Here is a 27,820-nt window from a genome sequence, read left to right on the forward strand (position 1 = left end):
TATGTGCCAGAGCTGCTTTTCAGTGAATGGGTCTAGGATGTGTGACAGGGGCCATATAGTTAGCGGTATATTTCATGCAGAGACATAGATAGAGGAGACTGCTGTGCACGAGTCTTTAGGGGTTAAATAAATTCCAGGAATTTACGATTAACAAGACAAGAAGCTTCTGTCTGAAAATAGAAAGTGAAACTTGTTGCCCATGAGCAGAATAGAAACTATGAGTGAGGTGAGAACATATATGAGTGATTCCTGCCGCTGCAAAGAGCAAGGAGCTCCCATTGTCTCTGAGAGCAGGGTACAGTATATAGCATGGCCGCCGTGCTCTGTGTGCTCCTGAGCAGGCAGCGTGATGGGAGGTGATCACAGCTGTCACCCCAGAAGTCACATGATTGTCAACACCCGGATATTACTGACTTCTTATTTGTTTTATGATGGTTTAAAGGGAAAAAAATGACAGAATCTCTAAGGTCTTGTTCACACCCAGTCCTGATCCTGAAATTTATTCACACTCTTAGGCTATGTTCACACTACGTAAGTTTCCGTCCGTAGCGCGTTCCGTGAATAAGCGGCCGGAGACTTATGTAGTTTGCGGACAATGGAAGGTATACGATGTACGGCTGCACAGTTCACACTACGTACGAACTTACGCCCGGATCGTACGCGGCGCCGTAAAAAATGAACCAGACCATTGTTTGCGGACGAAAATGCTGTAACTTACGCCCGTAGCGTAACATGCGGTCCCGTACAGAGTGGTGATTTCTTCATTTTTGCAGCTTTTTGTGCCGATCCAAAAGGTTCTGTGGGGTGTCCGGGGCTAGGCGAAGCTTTCCAAGTAAAAGACAGATCGCTACGTAGGGCGCTCAGGAAGCGTAAGTAGAGTACGGGCGTAAGTTCGCGGTCCGTACGTAGCCGGCCGCAAGTAGCGTAAATCTCCGGCCAGAGTTTACCGCGTATATATACGCAGTGTGAACATAGCCTTAGGATAGTATTATGCAGTGTCCCAGAACAGAGTATTTATTTGTCACTTTATCTCTGCACCTTTATTGTAGCGAGTGCTGTTCTGGAAAGCTATGGTCCACTGCAAACTGTGTGTATTGTGTCACCCCTCTCAGTGTTCAGGTCTGCTATTCCATTCATTTCTTGTATGCATATTCAGTTATCAGTGCCTAATGGTATTATGTCGCCCCCCCCAGTGTTCAAGTATGGTACTTCTCATGTATATTTGGTCCTATATGTCCTAATGGTGTGATGATGCAATGGCTGGATGTCACGTGACTGCCCCGGCTTCCATGGTAACCCCAATGGCCATTGAGCTTTGGCTGAGGATACCATGTGACTTCCTCTCTGCCTCAGTCTTGTCTTCCACCTTCAGGGGGACAGGTTGTGTGTGTGATCTCTCTCCCCTGTCAGGAGAGAGATACGTGTGCTCTGCTGCTCCAGCTTCACAAGAAGTGTTCCTGGCTGTGTTCTATTCTCAAGTCCTCAAGATTCTCATCCTAACCACAAGATCTGGGTGCCGTTCTTCAGTCATTCCTCTCATCATCTTCTCTAATCATCAACAGCACGTATTCATTGGTGATCAACACGCATTCATCAGTGATTGGCTGAGCGGTCTGTCAGCTGAGACTGGCCGCTCTGAAGCTGGAGCGCACGAGACCCAGGGAGAAAACCGCAAGAGGAGCCCTGCAGCCTGGATATGTAATGTAAATCGTCAGTTGCTGGCCCTGCACCGCTATTACACGTAGCAATGCGCAGTCGGCGCCTAACAATTATAGGTTCAAACCTATATTGACGATCAGCCAATGATCGTTGTTATCAGCTGATCATTGTATTTATTACACGGAGCGATAATCAGCCGAATTGGGCCAATTAGGCCGATTATCGTTTTGTGTAATAGTACCCTATCTAACAATTCAACCTGGCGGAGGGATCATCTGATCACTTAGGCCGTGTTCACATCTGTATTCAGGCTTTCCATTTTTCTGTTCCCTCATACAGTAGAATAATAAATGGCACCAGTGACAGATCTGGTAAAGCTAGATACTGAAACCGGCCCCATTAAGTTGTTGTCTGGTCAACTGGTGTCAGAAAGTTATACAGATTGGTAAATTCTACCAGTATTTATCAGCTGCTGTATGTCCTGCAGGAAGTTGTGTATTCTTTCCGGTCTGACACAGTGCTCTCTGCTGCCACCTGTCCATGTCAGGAACTGTCTAGAGCAGCAGCAAATCTCCATAGAAGACCTCTCCTGCTCCGGACAGTTCCTGACATGGACAAAGGTGGCAGCAGAGAGCTCTATGTCAGACTGGAGAGAATATAACACTTCCTGCAGGACATACAGCAGCTGATAAGTACTGGTAGACTGGAGATTTTTAAATAGAAGTCAATTACAAATCTATATAACTTTCTGATATCAGTTGATTAGAAAGAAAAAAGATTTTCACTGGACAACCCTTTTAAAAATGACCAATACCTCATGTAACTGGAGACAGCTATCACACCCTTCAGCACTGGATAGCATCTATTAGGGCGGCCTCATGATGGGAGTTATAGTTTTGCAATAGCTTAAAGTTCTTGGGTCGGGGAACACAGTAACAGGGAAAACCATGAGGAACAAACTAGACGCCAAGAATATTTGCAGATATAAATTTTACTATATTTTATGGAAATGTTTTTGAAATCTGTAAAGCCATGTCAGCCAGAAAAATCCAAATTTAAAAGGATTATTCAGGATTAGAAAAACATGGGGATTTCTTCCAAAAACAGCGCCACCCCTGTCCTCAGGCTGGGTGCTGCATTACAACTCAGCTCCATTTGCTTCAGTGTACCTGAGCTGCAATACCACAGAAGACCTGAGGACGGGGAGGCGCTGACTCTTAGATAACTCCTTTAAGAATAATAGGGAGGAAATTCAGCCTGAGAACATTTCAGTCATTATACCCAGGATTCAATGTAACACTGGGATTTTCTCTGGGCTCCTAAATAATATTTTATCCTTCTATTTGTAACAAATCCTAACACACACACAACACACACTATACATGTATATTGGTTCTGTATCCTATATACATGTATACTATATGGTTACATTCTATCCCCGCTATACACACAGGGTGCAGTGCAGCCCTCCCACCAGCAGTGTCGCTGTGACGTGTGGCTGTGCTCCGCAGTGGCCGCTGATACTGGAGGTGGACCTCCGTCCGGCAGATGTCGCTGTGGACTCAGTTCCTGTTGTGTTTGTTGACAAGGGGGCGGACCGGGGGTTTTGTGTTCGGGCCCGGAGAGGGCTGCTCGTCTGCCGAGCTCCGTACCGGAACCGTGTGCACTGCGCTATGTGGGACGGCTTTGACAGGGCCCCTGGAGGCGGTAGAGGCAGAGGTCGCGGCTCGGGGACTCCGGCGGGCAGAGGACGCGGACGAGAAGGCGACTCTCCATCCGGATACCGGGGGCAGAATAACGGAGAGGAAGCCGGGAAGATCCCCTCAGTGCAGCGGGCGGGAGGACTCCAGCAACAAGAGCCGCTGCGGCCGCCGCTCAGCAGCCCGCCTGTGGGCAACAGCATCAACACTGCAGGTACCGGGCCCGTACTACACCGAGTGCTGTATATACTGGGGGGTACTACACCGAGTGCTGTATATACTGGGGGGTACTACACCTAGTGCTGTATATACTGGGGGGTACTACACCTAGTGCTGTATATACTGGGGAGTACTACACCGAGTGCTGTATATACGGGGGAGTACTACACCTAGTGCTGTATATACGGGGGGAGTACTACACCGAGTGCTGTATATACTGGGGAGTACTACACCGAGTGCTGTATATACTGGGGAGTACTACACCTAGTGCTGTATATACTGGGGAGTACTACACCTAGTGCTGTATATACTGGGGAGTACTACACCGAGTGCTGTATATACTGGGGGGTACTACACCTAGTGCTGTATATACTGGGGAGTACTACACCGAGTGCTGTATATACTGGGGAGTACTACACCGAGTGCTGTATATACTGGGGAGTACTACACCGAGTGCTGTATATACTGGGGAGTACTACACCGAGTGCTGTATATACTGGGGAGTACTACACCGAGTGCTGTATATACTGGGGAGTACTACACCGAGTGCTGTATATACTGGGGAGTACTACACCGAGTGCTGTATATACTGGGGAGTACTACACCGAGTGCTGTATATACGGGGGGGGTACTACACCGAGTGCTGTATATACTGGGGAGTACTACACCGAGTGCTGTATATACTGGGGAGTACTACACCGAGTGCTGTATATACTGGGGAGTACTACACCGAGTGCTGTATATACTGGGGAGTACTACACCGAGTGCTGTATATACGGGGGGGGTACTACACGAGTGCTGTATATACGGGGGGGTACTACACCGAGTGCTGTATATACTGGGGAGTACTACACCGAGTGCTGTATATACTGGGGAGTACTACACCGAGTGCTGTATATACTGGGGAGTACTACACCGAGTGCTGTATATACTGGGGAGTACTACACCGAGTGCTGTATATACTGGGGAGTACTACACCGAGTGCTGTATATACTGGGGAGTACTACACCGAGTGCTGTATATACTGGGGAGTACTACACCGAGTGCTGTATATACTGGGGAGTACTACACCGAGTGCTGTATATACTGGGGAGTACTACACCGAGTGCTGTATATACTGGGGGGTACTACACCGAGTGCTCTATATACTGGGGGGTACTACACCGAGTGCTGTATATACTGGGGGAGTACTACACCGAGTGCTGTATATACGGGGGAGTACTACACCGAGTGCTGTATATACTGGGGAGTACTACACCGAGTGCTGTATATACTGGGGAGTACTACACCGAGTGCTGTATATACGGGGGAGTACTACACCGAGTGCTGTATATACTGGGGAGGACTACACCGAGTGCTGTATATACTGGGGGGTACTACACCGAGTGCTGTATATACTGGGGAGTACTACACCGAGTGCTGTATATACTGGGGAGGACTACACCGAGTGCTGTATATACTGGGGAGTACTACACCGAGTGCTGTATATACGGGGGAGTACTACACCGAGTGCTGTATATACTGGGGAGTACTACACAGAGTGCTGTATATACTGGGGAGTACTACACCTAGTGCTGTATATACTGGGGAGTACTACACCTGGTGCTGTATATACTGTGGAATACTACACCTGGTGCTGTATATACTGTGGAGTACTACACCTGGTGCTGTATATACTGGGGAGTACTACACCTGGTGCTGTATATACTGGGGAGTACTACACCTAGTGCTGTATATACTGGGGAGTACTACACCGAGTGCTGTATATACTGGGGAGTACTACACCTAGTGCTGTATATACTGGGGAGTACTACACAGAGTGCTGTATATACTGGGGAGTACTACACCGAGTGCTGTATATACTGGGGAGTACTACACCTAGTGCTGTATATACGGGGGGGGGGGGGGGTACTACACCTAGTGCTGTATATACGGGGGAGTACTACACCGAGTGCTGTATATACGGGGGAGTACTACACCGAGTGCTGTATATACGGGACTACTACACCTAGTGCTGTATATACTGGGGAGTACTACACCTAGTGCTGTATATACTGGGGAGTACTACACCGAGTGCTGTATATACGGGGGAGTACTACACCGAGTGCTGTATATACTGGGGAGTACTACACCTAGTGCTGTATATACTGGGGAGTACTACACCTAGTGCTGTATATACTGGGGAGTACTACACCGAGTGCTGTATATACTGGGGAGTACTACACCTAGTGCTGTATATACTGGGGAGTACTACACCTAGTGCTGTATATACTGGGGAGTACTACACCTAGTGCTGTATATACTGGGGAGTACTACACCGAGTGCTGTATATACTGGGGAGTACTACACCGAGTGCTGTATATACTGGGGAGTACTACACCGAGTGCTGTATATACTGGGGAGGACTACACCGAGTGCTGTATATACTGGGGAGGACTACACCGAGTGCTGTATATACTGGGGAGGACTACACCGAGTGCTGTATATACTGGGGAGGACTACACCGAGTGCTGTATATACTGGGGAGGACTACACCGAGTGCTGTATATACTGGGGAGGACTACACCGAGTGCTGTATATACTGGGGAGGACTACACCGAGTGCTGTATATACTGGGGAGGACTACACCGAGTGCTGTATATACTGGGGAGGACTACACCTAGTGCTGTATATACTGGGGAGGACTACACCTAGTGCTGTATATACTGGGGAGGACTACACCTAGTGCTGTATATACTGGGGAGGACTACACCTAGTGCTGTATATACTGGGGAGGACTACACCTAGTGCTGTATATACTGGGGAGGACTACACCTAGTGCTGTATATACGGGGGAGTACTACACCTAGTGCTGTATATACGAGACTACTACACCGAGTGCTGTATATACGGGGGAGTACTACACCGAGTGCTGTATATACGGGGGAGTACTACACCGAGTGCTGTATATACTGGGGAGGACTACACCTAGTGCTGTATATAGTGGGGAGGACTACACCTTAGGGCTGGGCGATATTGGCCTAAATCAATATCGCGGTTGTAGCTGCGGTAACGATAATTGAACGATAATTATGACACGCCCCTTTTTTGCAAACCACACCCACTTGCTATGCCAAACGAGCAATATTTTGATTAAAAAAAGTAAAAAAAAATAAAAGTAATGTCGTCATTATTAGGGGATCTCAGCAGAGACCTGGATGTGTATCTACAGGGGGTTACATAGGGAAAGGGGTGTATGACTGTAAAGGGAGGGGCAGATATGGGGTGTATTACTATACAGGGGGGCTGATAGCAGTGTATGTCTATATGGGGGGCCGATAGTGTATGACTATACAGGGGGCACGGACAGGGGTGTATGATATACAGGGGGGTGGATAGGGGTGTATGACTACAGGGGGGATGATAGCAGTGTATGACTATACAGGGGGGATGGACGGGTGTATGATATACGGGGGGCAGATAGGGGTGTATGTGTATACGGGGGCTGATAGCAGTGTATGACTATACAGGGGGGACGGATGGGTGTATGACTACAGGGGGGCTGATAGTGTATGACTATACAGGGAGGACGGATAGGGGTGTATGACTACAGGGGGGGGATAGGGGTGTATGACTATACAGGGAGGACGGACAGGGGTGTATGACTATACAGGGAGGACGGATAGGGGTGTATGACTACAGGGGGGCTGATAGCAGTGTATGTCTATACGGGGGGCTGATAGTGTATGACTATACAGGGGGCACGGACAGGGGTGTATGATATACAGGGGGGTGGATAGGGGTGTATGACTACAGGGGGGATGATAGCAGTGTATGACTATACAGGGGGGATGGACGGGTGTATGATATACGGGGGGCAGATAGGGGTGTATGTGTATACGGGGGCTGATAGCAGTGTATGACTATACAGGGGGGACGGATGGGTGTATGACTACAGGGGGGCTGATAGTGTATGACTATACAGGGAGGACGGATAGGGGTGTATGACTATACAGGGAGGACGGATAGGGGTGTATGACTACAGGGGGGCTGATAGTGTATGACTATACAGGGAGGACGGATAGGGGTGTATGACTATACAGGGAGGACGGATAGGGGTGTATGACTACAGGGGGGCTGATAGTGTATGACTATACAGGGAGGACGGATAGGGGTGTATGACTACAGGGGGGCTGATAGTGTATGACTATACAGGGAGGACGGACAGGGGTGTATGACTATACAGGGAGGACGGATAGGGGTGTATGACTACAGGGGGGGGGATAGGGGTGTATGACTATACAGGGAGGACGGATAGGGGTGTATGACTACAGGGGGGCTGATAGCAGTGTATGTCTATACGGGGGGCTGATAGCAATGTAAGTCTATACAGGGGGGGCTGAGAGCAGTATATGACTAAACGGGGGCTGATAGGGGTGTATTACTATACGGGGGGCTGATAGGGGTGTATTACTATACGGGGGGCGGATAGGGGTGTATTACTATACGGGGGGCGGATAGGGGTGTATGACTATACGGGGGCTGATAGAGGTGTATGACTATATAGGGGGCACATAGGGGTGGATAGAGGTGTATGACTATATAGGGGGCACATAGGGGTGAATAGGGGTGTATGACTATATAGGGGGCACATAGGGATAGATGGTGGATAGGGGTGTATGACTATAGGGGGGACGATTAGGGCTTTATTACTATATAAGGGGCACATAGGGATGAAGGTATGGGAAGTACAGTGCTGCAGCTTAGGAGGAATGAATGGGCTGCAGCAGGCAGGATGCCACACACATAACTTATAGGAGACATTGCTGTGTGCTGCAGCCCATTCATTCCTCCTAAGCTGCAGCACTGTACTGTTAATGATGCTGATGGAACTACAATACGGCAGCCTCCCAAATGCTGCTCCACCATATCCTGCCCGTGTCCTCCCTGCACACACAGGACAACAGGTGCAGCGCTTCCCGGTCATGTGTGTGTGGTGTGAGATCGCTCGTACGGGACAGGACTGATGGGGGGGGGGGGGGGGGGGGGGGCGCTCGGACGGGACTGGGGCGGGGGCGTTCGTACGGTACTGATTCGGGAGGGGATACTGGGACGGGTGCAGGTGCATTGGTAACGGGCGGGGGGGGCGCTTGTACGGGCCGGGTGCAGGAGGATGGGGCACTCAGACACTCTCACCACTGCTGCTCCTCCTCCACCTCCCGCTCTGATACCGGTGTCCCTGCACATAACGTGCAGCGCTCACGCCGGGCCGCACGTGTGTGTGTGTGTGTGTTGGGGGACGCTCTGACAGGGGGAAGGTACTGACAAGCCGGGACTGGAGCGGGGAGGAGGCGCTCCGACAGGTCGGACAGCTCAGGCCAGGAGATAAAAATACAAAAATACCGCAGATACCGTCCTGGCCAAGTTGAGGTCGGTTAACCGACGCCAGAGACGGTATCGGTATTTTTGCGGTATACCGCCCAGCCCTACTACACCTAGTGCTGTATATACTGGGGAGGACTACACCTAGTGCTGTATATACTGGGGAGGACTACACCTAGTGCTGTATATACTGGGGAGGACTACACCTAGTGCTGTATATACTGGGGAGGACTACACCGAGTGCTGTATATACGGGACAACTACACCGAGTGCTGTATATACGAGACTACTACACCTAGTGCTGTATATACGAGACTACTACACCTAGTGCTGTATATACTGGGGAGTACTACACCTAGTGCTGTATATACTGGGGAGTACTACACCTCGTGCTGTATATACTGGGGAGTACTACACCTAGTGCTGTATATACTGGGGAGTACTACACCTAGTGCTGTATATACTGGGGAGTACTACAGCTAGTGCGGTATATACTAGGGAGTACTACAGCTAGTGCTGTATATACGGGGGACTACTACACCTAGTGCTGTATATACTGGGGAGGACTACACTTAGTGCTGTATATACTGGGGGACTACTACACTTAGTGCTGTATATAGGGGGGGACTACTACACCTAGTGCTGTATACACACGGACTACTACACCTAGTGCTGTGTATATGGGGGACTACAACTCCCAGCATCACCATATCACCTACAATACTACACCTAGTGCTGTATATACACGACAACTACTTCCAGCATCACCATATCACCTACACTACTAGACTTAGTGCTGTATGTACGGGGACTACTACACCTAGTGCTGTGTATATGGGGGACTTCTACATCCAGCATCACCTACACCTAGCATATACATATATATGTATACTACACCTAGTGCTGTATATACAGGGACTACTACACCTAGTGCTGTATGTACGGGGACTACTACTCCCAGCATATCAACTACACTACTACACCTAGTGCTGTATATATGGGGGACTACAACTCCCAGCATCACCATATCTCCTACATCTAGTATATACATACATATACTACTCCTAATGCTGTATATACACGGGACTACTACTCACAGTATATCACCTACACTACTACACCTAGTACTGTATATACATGGGACTTCTACCCCCAACATCACCATACCACATACACCTAGTAAATACATGGGACTACTACAACTAGTACTGTAATATACACCAGACTACTACTCCCAGCATCACCACATCACATACACCTAGTATATACATGGGACTACTACCCCCAGCATCACCATACCACATACACTACTACACCTAGCATATACAGGGGACTACTACACCTACCGAGTACTGTATATTCATGGTACTACTACCCCCAGCATCACCATACCACATACACTACTACACCTAGCATATACAGGGGACTACTACACCTACCGAGTACTGTATATTCATGGTACTACTACCCCCAGCATCACCATACCACATACACTACTACACCTAGCATATACAGGGGACTACTACACCTACCGAGTACTGTATATTCATGGGACTACTATCCCCAGCATCACCATACCACATACACTACCGCTCCCAAAACTGTATATACATGGGACTACTACACCTAGTACTGTATATACATGGTACTACCACTCCCAGCATCACCGTACCACCTCCACTACTACCCCCAGCATATACACGCAACTACTACCCCCCAGCATCACCAAATCACCTACACTACTACCCCCAACATATATTTTGGTCTACTACTCCCTGTATCACACTATCACCTACACCACTACCCCTAGCATTACCATACCACATATACTACTACCCCCAGCATCACTATGTCGCCTACACTACTACCCCAGCCCTGTTAAATGCCCAGGGTTACTACTCCTAGCATTTCTTGTCATACACAGTACCACCACCTCCATCCTCCTCCATTATCACATACACAGTACCACCACCTCCTCCATCCTCCTCCATTATCACATACACAGTACCACCACCACCTCCATCCTCCTCCATTATCACATACACAGTACCACCACCTCCTTCATCCTCCTCCATTATCACATACACAGTACCACCACCTCCTTCATCCTCCTCCATTATCACATACACAGTACCACCACCTCCTCCTTCCATCCTCCTCCATCATCACATACACAGTACCACCACCTCCTCCTTCCATCCTCCTCCATCATCACATACACAGTACCACCACCTCCTCCTTTCATCCTCCTCCATCATCACATACACAGTACCACCACCTCCTCCTTCCATCCTCCTCCATCATCACATACACAGTACCACCACCTCCTCCTTCCATCCTCCTCCATCATCACATACACAGTACCACCACCTCCTCCTTCCATCCTCCTCCATCATCACATACACAGTACCACCACCTCCTCCTTCCATCCTCCTCCATTATCACATACACAGTACCACCACCTCCTCCTCCTTCCATCCTCCTCCATTATCACATACACAGTACCACCACCTCCTCCTTCCATCCTCCTCCATCATCACATACACAGTACCACCACCTCCTCCTTCCATCCTCCTCCATCATCACATACACAGTACCACCACCTCCTCCTTCCATCCTCCTCCATCATCACATACACAGTACCACCACCTCCTCCTTCCATCCTCCTCCATCATCACATACACAGTACCACCACCTCCTCCTTCCATCCTCCTCCATCATCACATACACAGTACCACCACCTCCTCCTTCCATCCTCCTCCATTATCACATACACAGTACCACCACCTCCTCCTTCCATCCTCCTCCATTATCACATACACAGTACCACCACCTCCTCCTTCCATCCTCCTCCATCATCATATACACAGTACCACCACCTCCTCCTTCCATCCTCCTCCATTATCCCCCTGGTGGTAGTAATAGTGATAATTCTGGCGCCTTCATGTCCTGGTAGGAAATGCATTCACCATAACCCAGATTCCAGGTTGTTATAAAGCGACAGGTGTAAATTATATGGTGCAGCAGTGACTCTGCTTGGTGTGGATGATGGTGATCCTGGTTTATAGTTGAGTCTTCCAGTTTTTCCTCCTATAAATCCTCCATGATTGCAGAGTCCTCACGCGCTTGGTGTGGCCATGTCTGACCACTTGGTTTTGGCATTTGTATCTCCGCTTGCCTTGGTGGATACATCAGTATTATATGGGATTATGCTTTGTGTGTTTTTTTACTGTTGTATCTCCGCTTGCCTCCACTTGGGGGAAGTTAAAGGGGTATTCTGCCCAGGTAAAATACATGCTGGATCAGGTTCTTCCATATTATCTGTTCAGTCTCCTTCCCCCAGTTCTGAGCTGCTTCTTTCTGCTAAAGACACAAAAAACTATATGTAAGCTGTTCTCTCTGTCTCCCCCTGCCTTCTGAGACGGCTGATGTAAACATTATCTCTGCACTCTGTAATGCTGGGAGGGTTAATCGCAATGAGGTCATGAGCAACTTGAACTAAGATTAACCCGCCTGGCATCACAGAGTGCAGAGACAGCCAGGAAACTGCTTACATGATCCGTCAAATAAGGGAGGGGGAGTGAACAGCTTAAACACAAGTTTTCTGTGTCGCTCATGCACAGATTTGAGTCATGCTATAGGCTCTGTAAGGCTGTGTTCACACATGCTCCGGTTTCCAGCAGATGTTTCCTAATGCTGTGACCTTAAAGGGGTTATCCAGCACTACAAAAACATGGCCACTTTATTCCAGAGACAGACCCACTCTTGTCTCCAGCTTGGGTGGGGTTTTGCTGCTCAGTACCATTGAAGTGAATGGAGCTTAATTGCAAACCGCACCTGTACTGGAGACAAGAGCGGTGCTGTCTCTGAAAGAAAGTGGCCATGTTTTTGTAGCACTGGATAACCCCTTTAATGATCTAGGGCAGGGATGGGGAACCTGCGGCCCTCCAGCTATTGCAAAACTACAAGTCAGCTTTGGCTGTCCAGGTCTGATAGGAAATGTAGTTTTGCAAGAGCTGGAGGGCGGCAGGTTCCCCATCTCTGAGCTGGAGGGGGCGCAGGTTCCCCATCTCTGAGCTGGAGGGGGCGCAGGTTCCCCATCTCTGAGCTGGAGGGGGCGCAGGTTCCCCATCTCTGAGCTGGAGGGGGCGCAGGTTCCCCATCTCTGAGCTGGAGGGGCGCAGGTTCCCCATCTCTGAGCTGGAGGGGCGCAGGTTCCCCATCTCTGAGCTGGAGGGGCGCAGGTTCCCCATCTCTGAGCTGGAGGGGTGCAGGTTCCCCATCTCTGAGCTGGAGGGCGGCAGGTTCCCCATCTCTGAGCTGGAGGGGCGCAGGTTCCCCATCTCTGAGCTGGAGCACTGTCATCCATGAAGGTGAGATTAGGACTATGTTCATGCAGAAGCACAATGACTGCACACAAGCAACAGGAGGGAATAGAAGGTCGTGTGACCAGGCATTAGAGGAAGGAATGGCAGGAGTATGGGAGTACCTGGCACGGGTAGATGTAGCTGTAGGGCACTCATAGTGGGCATTGGCTGCTTGTCCCCTAGAACGTGTAAGTGGTGCCTTACTTAGCAGGTGGAGGAGGTGTCATGTTCTTTACATTTTCCTTTTCTATATAATTTTTTTTTCCCTGTAGCCCAAATACATCAGAAGAAGGTGCAGATATCTGTAGAGAGTAACAACATGGCGGTGTCTAAGGGTCATCTTCCAGATTCCCAGACCGTGATCTCCAAGCTGTCTGCAAACGCAGCCGAGTTTTATCCTTCTGGATATTTCTCTGATGGCAATGTAAGTGTTAAGTTGTGTGTGAGTGGTATATAGAGGCCGTCATTATACAGACCCTCTTATAGGCAGGATCTTCTGGGCAGTCCATTATATAAAGTCAGGCGTTGTCTGTCAGGATCACCAGTCTATCTCTCACCATATTCACACTGATCTCCACTAGAGATGAGTGAACCTCAAGCACAAGCGATTTTGTCCAAAGGGGGGAGATCAGCGATCACCTCTAGTCCCTAGCACTTCCATCCCTTATTGCCTCTTGCATTTGTTTGGTGAAATGCTGGGCCCTTGAGGTGACCCGCTGCCCCCACCCTGTGGGCCCTTGAGGTGACTGACCCTGGGCTTACCTAGCATTGTGATTAGTTACACTATACCCAACCCACAGAATGCATTACCAGAAAAAGCCTAATTTTATTTATTTTTTTTTGCATTAAATCCTGAAATTTTGCAATTTTTGTTGTGACCACTAAGTCTAAAACTACGCAGAGGCTTCCTGTCCTATCTGTGATGATATTAGGTGGTTGCTAGAAAGTGTCCTGTACAAACATACAGCAAATGGTGACACCAGTATATAAATAAGCCAGCCACCCCCTCTCCTGTAGACTGATCTCTGCACAGGTCACAGAGCATGCTTACAAACCTGTCCCATACAAAGAATAGGGCTTGGAGTTGTTCAGTGTCAAATGCTGTTAAAAACAGCCCAGACAAGAAACCGATAAGATAAAAAAAATTACTGTAGTATCTATCGGGCTCCAGTCAGTAAAAAAAAAAAAAAGTGACAATTTTTTTTTGTGTGTTTGTGTAAATATGTGTCCAGTTTCTAACCTATGTGATGGTCTTAGTCCTTTGAGGAGAATAATGTGGGATACTCACCGGACCCGGAAATAACGCTGGCAGGCTTTGTTCAGGACATACTGAACCATTTAACTGAGGAGCCGGGGAGCTTTGAGGCTGAAATCGTCCAGTTTACAGACGTCCTGAACGGCTGGGTCACTACTGAGGAATCCTTACAGGAACTTGTGGAGCTTATCTATGAGCAGGTACGGAGCTGGTTGGGGAGGAGTCATTTTACACCCACTGTATTTTAGGTGCCACCCCAACCCCCATCCCCTGATTTCTAGAGGGAGAACATAAAAAAAAGCCTTACTCCGCAGCCGTCCTACTGGAGACAGTCTTGATACATGGCACTACTGTAGCCAGTGGAAAGTGTTTGCTAAGTGAGCACAGGGACCAGTTTCCACAGGGCAGCTTCCCTTTGTGCCCCTTCCCCGAGAACTTTCTATTCTTACACTATATAATAATATAATAGCGGGTGACTAGGTAGTAGATATTGCTCTATGACTATTTTGATGATTAGAAAATAATTTCATTTTGATTGTGTTTGTTACAGGCTACTTCAGTCTCCAATTTCTCGTATACGGGTGCACGGTTGTGTAATCACTTGTCGATTAATCTTCAGATAAACCCACCAAACTGGAACTTCAGACACTTTCTCCTTAAGAGGTAAATAAACGGGGAAGATTGTTTGCTTTCTGGGTAATGTGAGAAGATCTTAGTCTCATCATGCCCTTGAGCAGCATCTCATGACCTCAAATACATGCAGCCGGAATATGACGATCGGAATAGTCAGACAGCAAATGTTCTGCAACTGTTCCATTTATTGAAACACTGGAATAGCTAAGTATCCCTCCAGAGAAAGACCTAGCCAAGGGGTGGCTCCTGTAAGGAAACCACCAAAACTAGTCCAAGGTCTAAGGATATTACAAGAGCAAGACCAAAGCCAGGTATTCATCCACAAACAGCTGTTTCAGGTGTTGCCCCTCATCAGTGTGAGGCAGGATTCTGGCTAGGTTGGAGCAATGCCTAGTAGAGCAATCGGATTTGGCCTATTCAGGTTAATGGAATTGTAAAATTAGCAACAAATATACCTTATGTAAATTCATCCTGAAATAGATAACCATGTGTGTAGTAGTAGGTAGGGTTGTATATTAATGCTGCTGGAGAATAACTGCATTATGTGTTGACACATGATTGGTGGATGGGATGCAAAAGTGTCTTCTCCTCCATTAACTGTGTGAACTCTCTATCTATCTATCTATCTATCTATCTATCTATCTATCTATCTATCTATCTATCTATCTATCTATATCTATCTATCTCTGTCTCTCTATATCTCTAGCTCTCTCTCCCTCCAGAATAGTGCTTATTCCTATGATGGAAAGGTGACAATAACATTCAGACCTGCACATACCGTTCCTGTTCCTCCTAATCTGGTTTCTTATTTGCAATCTTCTCTCTTCCAGATGTCAGACGGAGTTTGAAAAGAGACACCAGGCAGCGAAAGGAAATGAAGCCACAAGAAAGCGCTTTCATGCCTTTGTATTGTTCTTGGGTGAACTTTATCTCAACCTGGAGGTAAGACTAGAATTCCCAATATAGATTCTGAACAAGGACACAATATAGGCCTGTGAATACCTCAGGTGTGCCTGCTGCAAACCATAGCCACCTAGTGGAAGAACAACATTGTTAAGGTGTTTGGAGAACCCAGTATTCACAGTATTTGGGCAAGGGCTGCGTGAATGATAGACTGATTATGGTGGCAAAGTACATTTTATATGAGGTTCTTTTATTGAATAATTTAGGGTATGCTTGTTCTCACTGACAAATACTGATCTTCATCTGCATATTCTTATGTACCTGCTATAGCTCATATAGAGGCTGGTTCCCCATATTGTCTGTACAGACAGTGTTTGTGTTATTGTCTTTGCTTTTCTGACTGCCAGGTCCACGGTGCTTGATGCCGTTTCATGCGATTAGGAATTGTCCTACAGGATCCTAGTGGGCCCATATCAGCTCTTTAAAGGGGTTATCCTTCTATTATGCTGCGGCTGTTATGTAGAATATAGTAACTAACCTATGCTTCTGTCCCCACGCTCCCCTGGTGTCGTCCTGCGGGTTTCTGGGTCCCCTGCTGACTGCAGTGCTTCCACTTTTTAGACAAATTAGTCTCTGGAGTGACAGCCCGCTCAGCCAATCACTGGTTAAGACGGGACAGCACCGTGGCCAGTGATTGGCTGCGTGGGCTGTCACTCCCGAGATGAGTTTGTCACTCAGGTGGAGGTGCTGCATACAGCGGGTGACCCAGAGACCCACAGGAGGACATCAGGGGAGCGCGGACAGGTAAGCAGCAATATGTTAAAAGTTGCTTTATGTTGGAGAGGCTGTGTTTCTCCTGTAACTAGAAGCCCCAGCTGCAGTAGCAAACAGTAAGGAAATGCCTCCCAAAGATCTTATAAGCTTGTAAGTGACCAGCTCAGTGTTAGCTCTCATGAACCTAATGTATACATCCACTCTAATAAAGTTACCATAATCCACAGATATGACCACGCCGTGACTGTGGCGGACCGTGCACAACCCCCATTTGATCAGAATGGGGGGGGGGGGTTTGCGCACATTACAATCATGGCATGGTCGTACTCTAGGTACCTGAAGTACAGACTCAGGATAGAATTCACCACTAATTGGGTCAACAGACTTTAAGTTGCTGCAAGTATATGTTAATAAAATAGGAAAAATATGGCTTGGACATTTCTGGCATATCCAGGAGACCGACCTCTAGGACTTGCACCTTTCATTACGTCAAGGGCCTTCAGCCGCCTCTAGATTTGTTGTAGCTAAGTTGGGCTGATACCTAAAAACAGCCCAGACAGCTGCTTCACACAGTTCTCATAGCTAGCTAGAGAGCTTAGCTTGCAGTGCTGCTCTATTTTGTTTCTTATTATTCCTTTAATAGATAAAAGGTGCAAAGGGCCAGGTGACCCGAGCAGAGATCCTGCAGAGTGGCCTCAAGGAGCTGCTGGATGCTTTATTCTCCAATCCAGTAGAGGATAATCTCATCTGTGCTGTAAAACTACTGAAGGTAAGCAGGAGCATGGCACCTACAATATTTATTCCCACCTACATTTAGGGGGGTCTGAATACACTATGGCTGCTGCTTATGGCCATCACCTATAGACTGTGGCATCTGCATGTGTTTTATGTTTATTTTGGGCAAGTTGAATTGCAGAATAGACATCATCCGTATATACTCGCCTCACAGCTGCTGTAAATATAATGCCCACAGGGTCCATGATGTCCATGAGTACAGACACATTCCCCAACGTTTCATCAGATTAAGCAGATACAGTACTCAGATGCTAGTCGGAGCAGTAGGATGAACCTTCCCCTGTGGTTGTGTGAATGAGAGGTAACAATTCTTCATCCTGATGAATGTTTTCTTTTATAGTTAACTGGATCAGTTCTAGAAGACGCATGGAAAGAGAAGGGGAAATCTTACATGGATGAAGTGATCCAGAGAATGAAGAATGTGGTTCTGGATGCAGACCGTAGCAGGTTAAAAATGTGAATTACTTCATCAGCTTGTCTCATATTTACCCATAGGGTCACAGAAAACCCATTAAAGGTGTGTTTATATTTTACTAAATAGCACACTTGATTTGTTTCAGGGATGTAAGGCAGATGCTGCTGAAGTTAGTAGAACTTCGATCAAGTAACTGGGGCAGGGTTCATTCTACTTGGACTTTCAAGGAAGCAACCCCTGAAAATGACCCAAATTACTTCATGGTAAGTCCTGGATGTTCACTTGAACAGACTGTAAAGAACCCAGTAAATGGTATGGAGTGAATTTGAACTGGACCCAGTTTTGGCAGTGACTTGTGTAATTACAAGAGTCCGTAAAATAAAGAGTGAAATTCTTTATATATATATATATTGCAAATAAAGAAAGAAAATTGTCACTTTAGTTGAACATTGAATAGGCTGCAGCCCTCACAAAAGTGTTGTGGCCCTTTAAAAAAGCTGGTCAGCAGGGGTCTGACCCCTGAGGTTGTTGCCAGACACATGCCTCATTCTTCTATGATTTACCAAGCCTTATAAAATTGATGGTCTCTCCTCATTTTTCTATCCTGTTTATTTTCCAGAATGAGCCGACCTTTTACACATCTGAAGGGATTCCCTTCACTGCCGCAGACCCAGGTACCCTACAAGAGAGTCTTGATGTTATTTAATCCTGTCTGTAAATACTAAGTCTTACATGAGGCTTTCACTGTCCTCTTCAGAGTATCAGGAGAAGTACCAGGAGATGCTGGACAGAGAAGACTTTTTCTGTGAAGAAACTGGCACAGATCTGTCTGCTTCTGGTGATGCGTATGTATTTGTTTTCCCTCTTATTTTAAAGCTATCTCCGTCCCTTAGTGTTAGCGAATATTCTTTTTACTTCCTTTTATCGTGAAAGTATTTTCAGCCATGTGTAAGAAAACAAAAGGATAATAACATGCTGAGGCTGGGTTTACTTGCGTTATCCTTCTATTGTAGGTATATGTACATAGTACTCCTGATGTATACCTCTGATTGAAGGATGTGTGCAACCTGATAAACTTTGAATAAATGTGTCCCCCTTAAGAATAGAATACCTTCTTATATGTATGTTAACAGTATATAAATAAGGACACCCTTCGACATACAGTGGGTGCCTGTCTGCTTTTCTAACCCACATGTCCTCCAAATGATAAATCATAAATTTAAAAATTTAAATTCCCCTCCCCCTTGTCACTTATGAAAAATATGTAGAGTTTCACCCCCTCCCATCCCACAGCTGCTTTAATCCATATCTGAGTCTTTGAGCGACCTCCTTACCGATACCAGACCAGTAGCAATGCATTGCTGTAGATATATCTGTGGAAAATCTTCAGCATTTCCATCCTGTGCAGATGCACCCTTGGACGCTATTAGCTTGAGCTCTTGTAGTAAGGGAGTTTGTCCACTAGATGTCAACAGAGTCCACACTAACATTTCATTTTCACAGTACAAATCTTGATTTCTTCCGTTTTAGTTTTCTTGACGATTTGGGCGATGATGAAATGGACCCAGAGATGCAAGAAGCTTATGAAAAGTTCTGCCTGGAGTCAGAACATAAGAGAACACAGTGAAAACATGGACATAGTAATCCCACTATGGCAAGTTCAGTACGCTGTTTAGCACACAGGGCAGACGTATCATTCTTGCACCAAAATTATTACGTTCAAGATTATCTCAGACCTAGGAATTTATGCAAACTCTTTTTGTTTAAGTGAATGCCAAAAAAAAAAAAAGTGTACGCTGATACCCTGTAAGTTATATCGACATTTGTGTAAATATTATATTGTTTCATTTCTGTTCAGTTAAAAGAACAGCGTGTTTTTTTTTTCTTCGCTGCATTAAAAAAAAAAAAATCCAATGGCACATTGTGGTGAGAAAACCTTTCGCAACCTCATTGGCCCATTCTACAATTAATTTCTGTTCACTGCTGAAGGATTTGGTAGCTAATCTGGCCAGGTAATATGCATGGCTTTCTGTGGGTTAGAGCCTATGATAAGATCCCAGTATTCCTCAACAAACCCCCAGCTCAGCCAGAATAAGTTTATTTCCGGAAAGGTTTTCAGCTATGTTTTTACTTGATATAGAAACTTTACAAACAAAAAGCAATTTATTTTACCATATTTACTCTGTATGTTCAGGGTCTTCATCCACTTGTGCTCTGTGTTGTGCACCGTAAACATTTAGGGGGGGGGGAAACATAGTCAAGAGACAGTAGAAGGGGGTTGGGATTGTATCGGGGGGCTAAGTAATCTGTTAAAGGGAACTTTCATCTAAATTTATATTTTCACATGTTTTATTTAGAGCCGCACCACTACTGAAATATACAGCTCCAGGCAGGCAAGGATGCATGTGAAAAGGCATGGGGGTCTTACAGTAGTTCCAGTGGGTCCCTACTGATGAGAACCGCACGGTTATAGTGCACAGATAAGAGTTCATGAGACCCTGTACAGTTTCTCCTCTTGAGGGGCCGAACACATAAGAGCAGAGTGGGCTGAACCCACCGATTTCATCAGTTCCCATTGTGGCCTTCTGCTTTTGAGGGAAAGAAGGATCCCATGTTTGATCCTTTGTTCTCACAGGGGTAAGCCATCACCAGAGGGTCCCAGCAGGGTTATATTTCCCTCTCCCTTTCTGAGAATACATTCATGCTCCGCTAAGATAACTGTGCATGTGAATGAAGGAGTCTGGAATAATAGTGGTCAACCCAATGGCTTGTTAAGATAAGTGGTTGAGGAGACACGGTAAATCTATTGCCAGAAAAGGAGGGTAAAACTATAATTGAGGTAGGTCTGGGCGATATGGGCAAAAAAATAAAATTTTTATTATAATTTTTTTGTGCAAATAAACAATATTTTTCGCTTTGTAGGCACCTCAGATACTATTTTATTGGTGTTTAAGGCAGCAACTGTAACATTTATGCCCAATATGTGCCCCCAAATAGTATTCAGGCCACTCTGTACCCCCATATAGTATAGGATGTCATCTCTGTGTATCCATATAGTAGTTAGGCCCCTGTGTGCATACATGTAAGTAGCATTACCCCCCCCCCCTCCGCGCCCCCTAAACCTGGCCAGTAAGTAGAATTTCCCATGTAGCTAGGTCCACTAGTAGTTAGCCCCCCATCAGTAAATTGTATTCCCCATAGTAAACACCCTCATCTGTTGGTAATGTAACCCCCCCCAAGTAGGCATTGGCCCCTTAAAAAAAAATAACAGACACACATACTCCAGGTTGCTAGAGGAGAAAGCAGACTTTTGTGGCCATAGGCAGAATGCAGTCATAAGAGAGGCTGCCGGGGCGGGGAGCCTGTGGCTCCCTATTCTGTCAGGGCACTATTTATGTATAAGTGTTTATTTAGATCCCTTATAATTAAATACAAAGGCACAGCACCCAACGACTGAGTGGGTGCACTTGACTGACCGCCCCTGGTAGTGTCCTGCTGCAACCCTTTCTGTGTTACTGGTTGTCCTGGTCATGTGCTGAGCATGTAGGTACATTGTCGGCAGCATTCTGTCTGGTAGCATGCCATTCTCCTGTGTGTCCATTACATGGCTAGGATATACATGTATCCAGGCTCCTATTGAATGACAGCGAGCACCGATCTTGTAAACCATGAAGAATTAAGACAGGAAGAATATTAGGAAATTATCTAGCCTTTCATTATACAAGGAATAAAGTTTATTTGCTGAAACTGTAATGTCCCATCACAACAGAATTTGCCTTATGTAGAGATGTTCGTCTCATGTCCGTACATTTCACTGATTTACCTTTTGTACACTTGTGGTCAGGATGGCTAAAGAGCATCTGCAATGTTAGCTGGTGACATTATCTATATGTCTTGCCTCATTTGCAGACATATTGTAATGTCACAAGGGTCACTTTCAGTGTTTGTGTATTTGAAGTCATTTTGACACAGTTATCGCAGTCCCATGCCAAATTTATCAAAATGGTTCATGTTCATAAATGGCTAAATAGCTTACATCTCCGTATCTGTGATGTGGAGTGACTCACAGTGCGGAACTAAAAAAAAAAAAAAAAAAAAAAATTTAAGTTTTAAGTTGTTGCTAATTATCATTTGTGCACAAAAAACTGTAAATAAAATGATAAATTGTCCATATAAATTCATTGATATGTTGTAAGGATGATACAGCCTTCAGGTGCTGGATGCTGCCTTATAGAGGCTGTGTGAGATTTCCCAGAAACAGCGCCTATTACCACCATGGGCCGTGCCCGATACCGCACTCCTATCTTATTCAAGTCAAAAGGGCTTTGCTACAATACTAGATACAACCTGGGGGAGAGAAGCCAATTCCGTAGGGTCAGGATATCACTCTCAGATGCTCTTTGGCCGTCTCGCTTATGTGCCCAAAACGTTTTGACTGCCACATGTAGTGAGCCGGCCAAGCCGATGGCCATGAATGAGTGACAGATTTCCATAAGGGGCAGGAGCTTGAACCTTACACTGCTTTCCATTGAAGTATTTATTCTGGATATGATTTCTGAACTCATCTGTGTTCTTACCCATCACATCTCACACCGTGAACCTTACGTTACCATAGGCAGAGACTGTGTCCCGCGCTCTGCTCATCGTGTCGGCCTGGATTCTGTAGACGCACTTACTTTGTTTTGTACATTCATTGTTGTGTCTTATTTATCTTTTATTTTCTGGGTTCTACCTTGTATAAATATAGTAAATAAAAGATTTTACATGATCCTGTCTGGCTGTAGTATGGAGTTAAACACACAAATTACACCGTAGCAACACAGCACTGGGGAAAGGACAGTAATGCCTGATCAGGAGGCTTCAGGTAACAATCAGTGCTTCCTGACCGGGGAAAAAAAACACCAAAACATACTCTGGCAGTGTCCTTCTCCGACTTCACGCTCTGACTTTGGGCTTTGCGAGCGCACGAGTGATAAGACTCGTGCTCCAAAATATGGGCAGGGGGGCTTTGGGGGTATTTAGAGAGGCCTTTCATGGCCAGAGGCCTAATTGTGTGATTGACAAGGCCTGGAGTGAATGGCTCCCAACCCTGTCAAACACCGCACCACATTTAAATGTATGCGCTCCTGATAAGGAGTGCATACAGTTTAAGGGCAAGTGTCAGTAGGTGGTGGCACTCACTGTCTAGAATTCCAAATGCCCATGTAAGGTTCTATAGGGGCATCCGTGCTGAAATTCTGTACAATAATAGGAAATGTCCTATGATTTCTGAGCCTATTTTCTGGCACGGAGACCTTAGAAAGAATTTTTTTTTCCCCATTACCCTATTCTGTTCCCATTACTATTTTATTTTTCTGTATACACAGAGGATTGATGGAGTAGGCAACAAAAATTCCACATAAAAATTGACATTTTTCCATTTTAACAGATGAAACTACTAAACCAAACTGATAAAATATAATCTTGACCTGCAAATGGGAAAAAAAAAAAAATTAAATATAAAATATATATATATTCATGTTTTAGTATATTTTCATGTTTTAGTATACTCTTTGGAGGAGTTATATGGCTCTTACATTGTGCCTTTTTTATCTTGGTGTATACATATTTTACAAATTGTTAACCATTGAACTGTGAAGTTGTTTATTGCTGTGAATTTTCACTGTGGCACGCCTGCATTTCTTTATTGTTCTATATAATTTTCAATAAAAAAGATTATAAGTAAAAAAAAAAAAAAAAAAATATATATATATATATATATATATATATATATATATATATATATATATACACACACTCACCGGCCACTTTATTAGGTACACCTGTCCAACTGCACGTTACCACTTAATTTCTAATCAGCCAATCACATGGCGGCAACTCAGTGCATTTAGGCAAGTAGACATGGTCAAGACAATCTCCTGCAGTGCAAACCGAGCATCAGTATGGGGAAGAAAGGTGATTTGAGTGCCTTTGAATGTGGCATGGTTGTTGGTGCCAGAAGGGCTGGTCTGAGTATTTCAGAAACTGCTGATCTACTGGGATTTTCATGCACAACCATCTCTAGGGTTTACAGAGAAAGGTCCGAAAAAGAAAAAACATCCAGTGAGCGGCAGTTCTGTGGGCGGAAATGCCTTGTTGATGCCAGAGGTCAGAGAAGAATGGGCAGACTGGTTTGAGCTGATAGAAAGGCAACAGTGACTCAAATAGCCAACCGTTACAACCAAGGTAGGCAGAAGAGCATCTCTGAACGCACAGTACGTCCAACTTTGAGGCAGATGGGCTACAGCAGCAGAAGACCACACCGGGTGCCACTCCGCTCAGCTAAGAACAGGAAACTGAGGCTACAATTTGCACAAGCTCATCGAAATTGGACAGTAGAAGATTGGAAAAACGTTGCCTGGTCTGATGAGTCTCGATTTCTGCTGCGACATTCGGATGGTAGGGTCAGAATTTGGCGTCAACAACATGAAAGCATGGATCCATCCTGCCTTGTATCAACGGTTCAGGCTGGTGGTGGTGGTGTCATGGTGTGGGGAATATTTTCTTGGCACTCTTTGGGACCGCTGGTACCAATTGAGCATCGTTGCAACGCCACAGCCTACCTGAGTATTGTTGCTGACCATGTCCATCCCTTTATGACCACAATGTACCCAACATCTGATGGCTACTTTCAGCAGGATAATGCGCCATGTCATAAAGCTAGAATCATCTCAGACTGGTTTCTTGAACATGACAATGAGTTCACTGTACTCAAATGGCCTCCACAGTCACCAGATCTCAATCCAATAAAGCATCTTTGGGATGTGGTGGAACGGGAGATTCGCATCATGGATGTGCAGCCGACAAATCTGCGGCAACTGTGTGATGCCATCATGTCAATATGGACCAAAATCTCTGAGGAATGCTTCCAGCACCTTGTTAAATCTATGCCACGAAGAATTGAGGCAGTTCTGAAGGCAAAAGGGGTCCAACCCATTACTAGCATGGTGTACCTAATAAAGTGGCCGGTGAGTGTATATTTATATAATATATTATTTTTTTTTATATTTGCAGGTCAAGATTATAGTTTATCAGTTTGGTTTAGTAGTTTAATCTGTTAGAATTTTTTTTTTATTTGAGAAATGGAAAAATGGAAATTTTTATGTGGAATTTTTCTGCCCTACTGCACCAATCAGTGATTGTAGTGGTTTCCCTTATCCACTCATTGGCTAAGCAGGCCTGCTACATCCTATCCCCAAACCTGAAAGCGGCCACACAGCAGGGACTGGAGCAGGGTGATAGGGTGCAGAAGCAAGAGAGAAAAGTACATGATAGAGAGAGGTTAAATAAATCTATATCTATATATATATCTATATATATATATATATATATATATATATATATATATATATATATATATATATATAATCTCATATATATGCAAACAGTCTGTTGTAGGCCAGCTCACCTGCCGTGGTATTACCCTTGGTGCACGGTAAGACCCGGAGCCAGGGTCACAGCATACAAAAAGGAAAAGTTCAGCACCAAAATGGCAAATCCCATAAAGCTTAGTCTTTATTGTAATTCTTCACATCAGGTACAGTGAATAAAAAAGTTTACGCGTTTCAACGCTTCTCGCGCCTTGTTCACAACTTAAACTGGATGTAAACCCCATATCTCTATTTAAGGGGTGGTATCATACATCTCATGTTGCACAATTAAAAACACTTGATATCACATGTTTCAAACCTTTAACTTCAAGGTAGAGCAGTTAACTCTTAGGGTACAAACACACACACCATATACGCTGCGTATTTACTGCTGCGATACACAGCAAATACGCAGCAGATTAGATCTAAATAACTGAACACAGTATCAAATCTGCACCATCAAATCTGCTGCGTATCTGCTGTGTGTGTTTGCACCCTTACAGGAAAAGTCACAGAGTGGAGCAGTTAACTCTTACAGGAAAAATCACAGAGTAGCGATTAACTCATTAAATGCTGTGAATCACATTATTCGGTTACACCTAAAAAGAGAGAATATGTGTGCAAAAACTGGCAGGTCGGCATAAAGCAGGTCTAGGTCACTCACTTCCAAAGAAACTTTAGTAGGTTAGGATTAGATCATGTCTAGAATTGAGACCCTCTGGAGTTCTTGTTCCCAATCTAAAAATCCAAAAGGATTCTCTATTCAGCAGCTTGCGACGTAAGGAACCCCCCCTTTTTAAGGGGAAGATTTTTTCAATGCCCATAATTTTTAGGGGCTGTACATTGCCTGCATGAACCTCTCTGAAGTGTCTAGTTAGAGATGATACATTCACCACCTCATTTCTCACATCTGATATGTGTTTTCTGATTCTCATCTTGAGGCTGGTAGATGTACATCCAACATACTGTACATTGCAAGCTGTACAAGTGGCCACATAAACAACAAATGTTGTGTTACAATTGATGTAGCTTTGTATTTTATGTGTGTTGCCATTTGAGCATGACGTTACTTCTTTAGAAACAGCAGTGTGTGAACATGTTATACATCGCTGGTGCCTGCACTCAGGGCCGCCATCAGGAATTTCGGGGCCCCATACAACCAAAGTGTCTGGGCCCCCCACATTAATAAAAAAAAAATAAAAAATTGTGTGTTCGCCCCACACCTTGCTGGGAGGTATAATTTGGTTCAGATTAATTCTAGAGAACTGGCTCATATACCCCATTTTTCCCAGTGGCTTAAAATGTAACCTCTGTTATACAGTTATAAAATTGTAGAAACTAAATGTGAACAAGGTGCAATGTAAATGTCACCATACAGACACTTACTTGTATAGCTGCCTCTTGTGCTCTGTATGCAGTGCATTATATTCACCCCCTGCAACGTACAATTTATAGCGTGTCTAGAAGCCCAGCGGGGCTCATTATGATGGAGACTAAAACTTATACAAGAGTGGGGTAGGGGTTCCTCTGTATTCAGAATGCTGTTGAGTACTAGGCAATGCCCCGTTTGGGGTTATTGAATCTTGAGGGTCTGGGGGGGGGGGGGCTGTTTGATTTGTATATGTTCACCAATATCCCCTCCCCGGTATGCTCACTAACATAGAATGTTGATAAGGCTAATATAATGAGGCTGTTCCATGTTAGTGAGCATATACAAATCACCCCCCCCCCCCCAGGCAGACTAGTTTAGCTCACCCAAGCCAGTGATAGCGAATACATGGCGGCGAGCAGGCCTGTATTTAGAGTTCATGCTGCCCTAGGCACTTTGCACGCAGAGGCGCCCCCCCCCCCCACGTTGCTGTACATGTATGGTATATACCCTGGCACTTGGGTGCCGCTCTGCTTGATGCCCGCTGTTCTCATCAAACACGTGATGGAGGAAGGAAGGAGGCTGGGGACGTCTTAGTTCGGGGACTGCTTCTGTCCAGTGTTGGACTGGGGTACCTGGAGCCCACCAATATACAACCAGTGAGACACGACATGCTGACCCCGCTCCTTTCCTGAATTCATCTGTATCTGTGACAAATCTCAGAACACCCTCCATTTATACAGCTCTCAGGGTATGCTGGGAGTTGTAGTCTCTGAGAGGACAACCCTGTAATAAATCACTGTGTGCAGAGTCTCCTGGTGGCTGCAATCTGTGGGTGACAACCATCAGCCCTGAAGGTCCAGCAATACATCTGTCTACAGCCGCAGTTATCATAGGATTGTACTACTTTACTACAACTCCCAGCATATCCTGAGGGCTGCAGACTGTCAGTACATGCTGG

The 27,820-nt window shown here is 45.7% G+C and overlaps 1 protein-coding gene across 1 annotated transcript; it reads left to right on the forward strand.

The window, feature by feature from the left end:
- Positions 1–3,187: 3,187 nt before the first annotated feature.
- Positions 3,188–22,849, forward strand: PAIP1 (poly(A) binding protein interacting protein 1). Its single transcript, XM_069963052.1, has 11 exons — positions 3,188–3,573; positions 13,579–13,730; positions 14,564–14,761; positions 15,112–15,224; positions 16,025–16,136; positions 17,515–17,640; positions 18,007–18,113; positions 18,227–18,344; positions 18,701–18,755; positions 18,839–18,926; positions 19,612–22,849. Exons 1-11 carry the CDS (start codon positions 3,333–3,335, stop codon positions 19,706–19,708), a joined length of 1,407 nt encoding a protein of 468 aa, XP_069819153.1. The 5' UTR covers positions 3,188–3,332; the 3' UTR covers positions 19,709–22,849.
- The last annotated feature ends 4,971 nt before the right edge of the window (positions 22,850–27,820 follow it).

This window comes from Dendropsophus ebraccatus, chromosome 3 (genome assembly GCF_027789765.1).
Source record: "Dendropsophus ebraccatus isolate aDenEbr1 chromosome 3, aDenEbr1.pat, whole genome shotgun sequence".
NCBI lineage: Eukaryota > Metazoa > Chordata > Amphibia > Anura > Hylidae > Dendropsophus > Dendropsophus ebraccatus.

Excerpts from the sequence above, each read along its gene's own strand:
- PAIP1 (XM_069963052.1), top strand. The coding sequence starts at position 3,333 with ATGTGGGACGGCTTTGACAGGGCCCCTGGAGGCGGTAGAGGCAGAGGT. Across the intron at positions 14,762-15,111 it reads TGGAGCTTATCTATGAGCAG|GCTACTTCAGTCTCCAATTT; the intron begins GTACGGAGCTGG and ends TGTTTGTTACAG. Across the intron at positions 15,225-16,024 it reads AGACACTTTCTCCTTAAGAG|ATGTCAGACGGAGTTTGAAA; the intron begins GTAAATAAACGG and ends TCTCTCTTCCAG.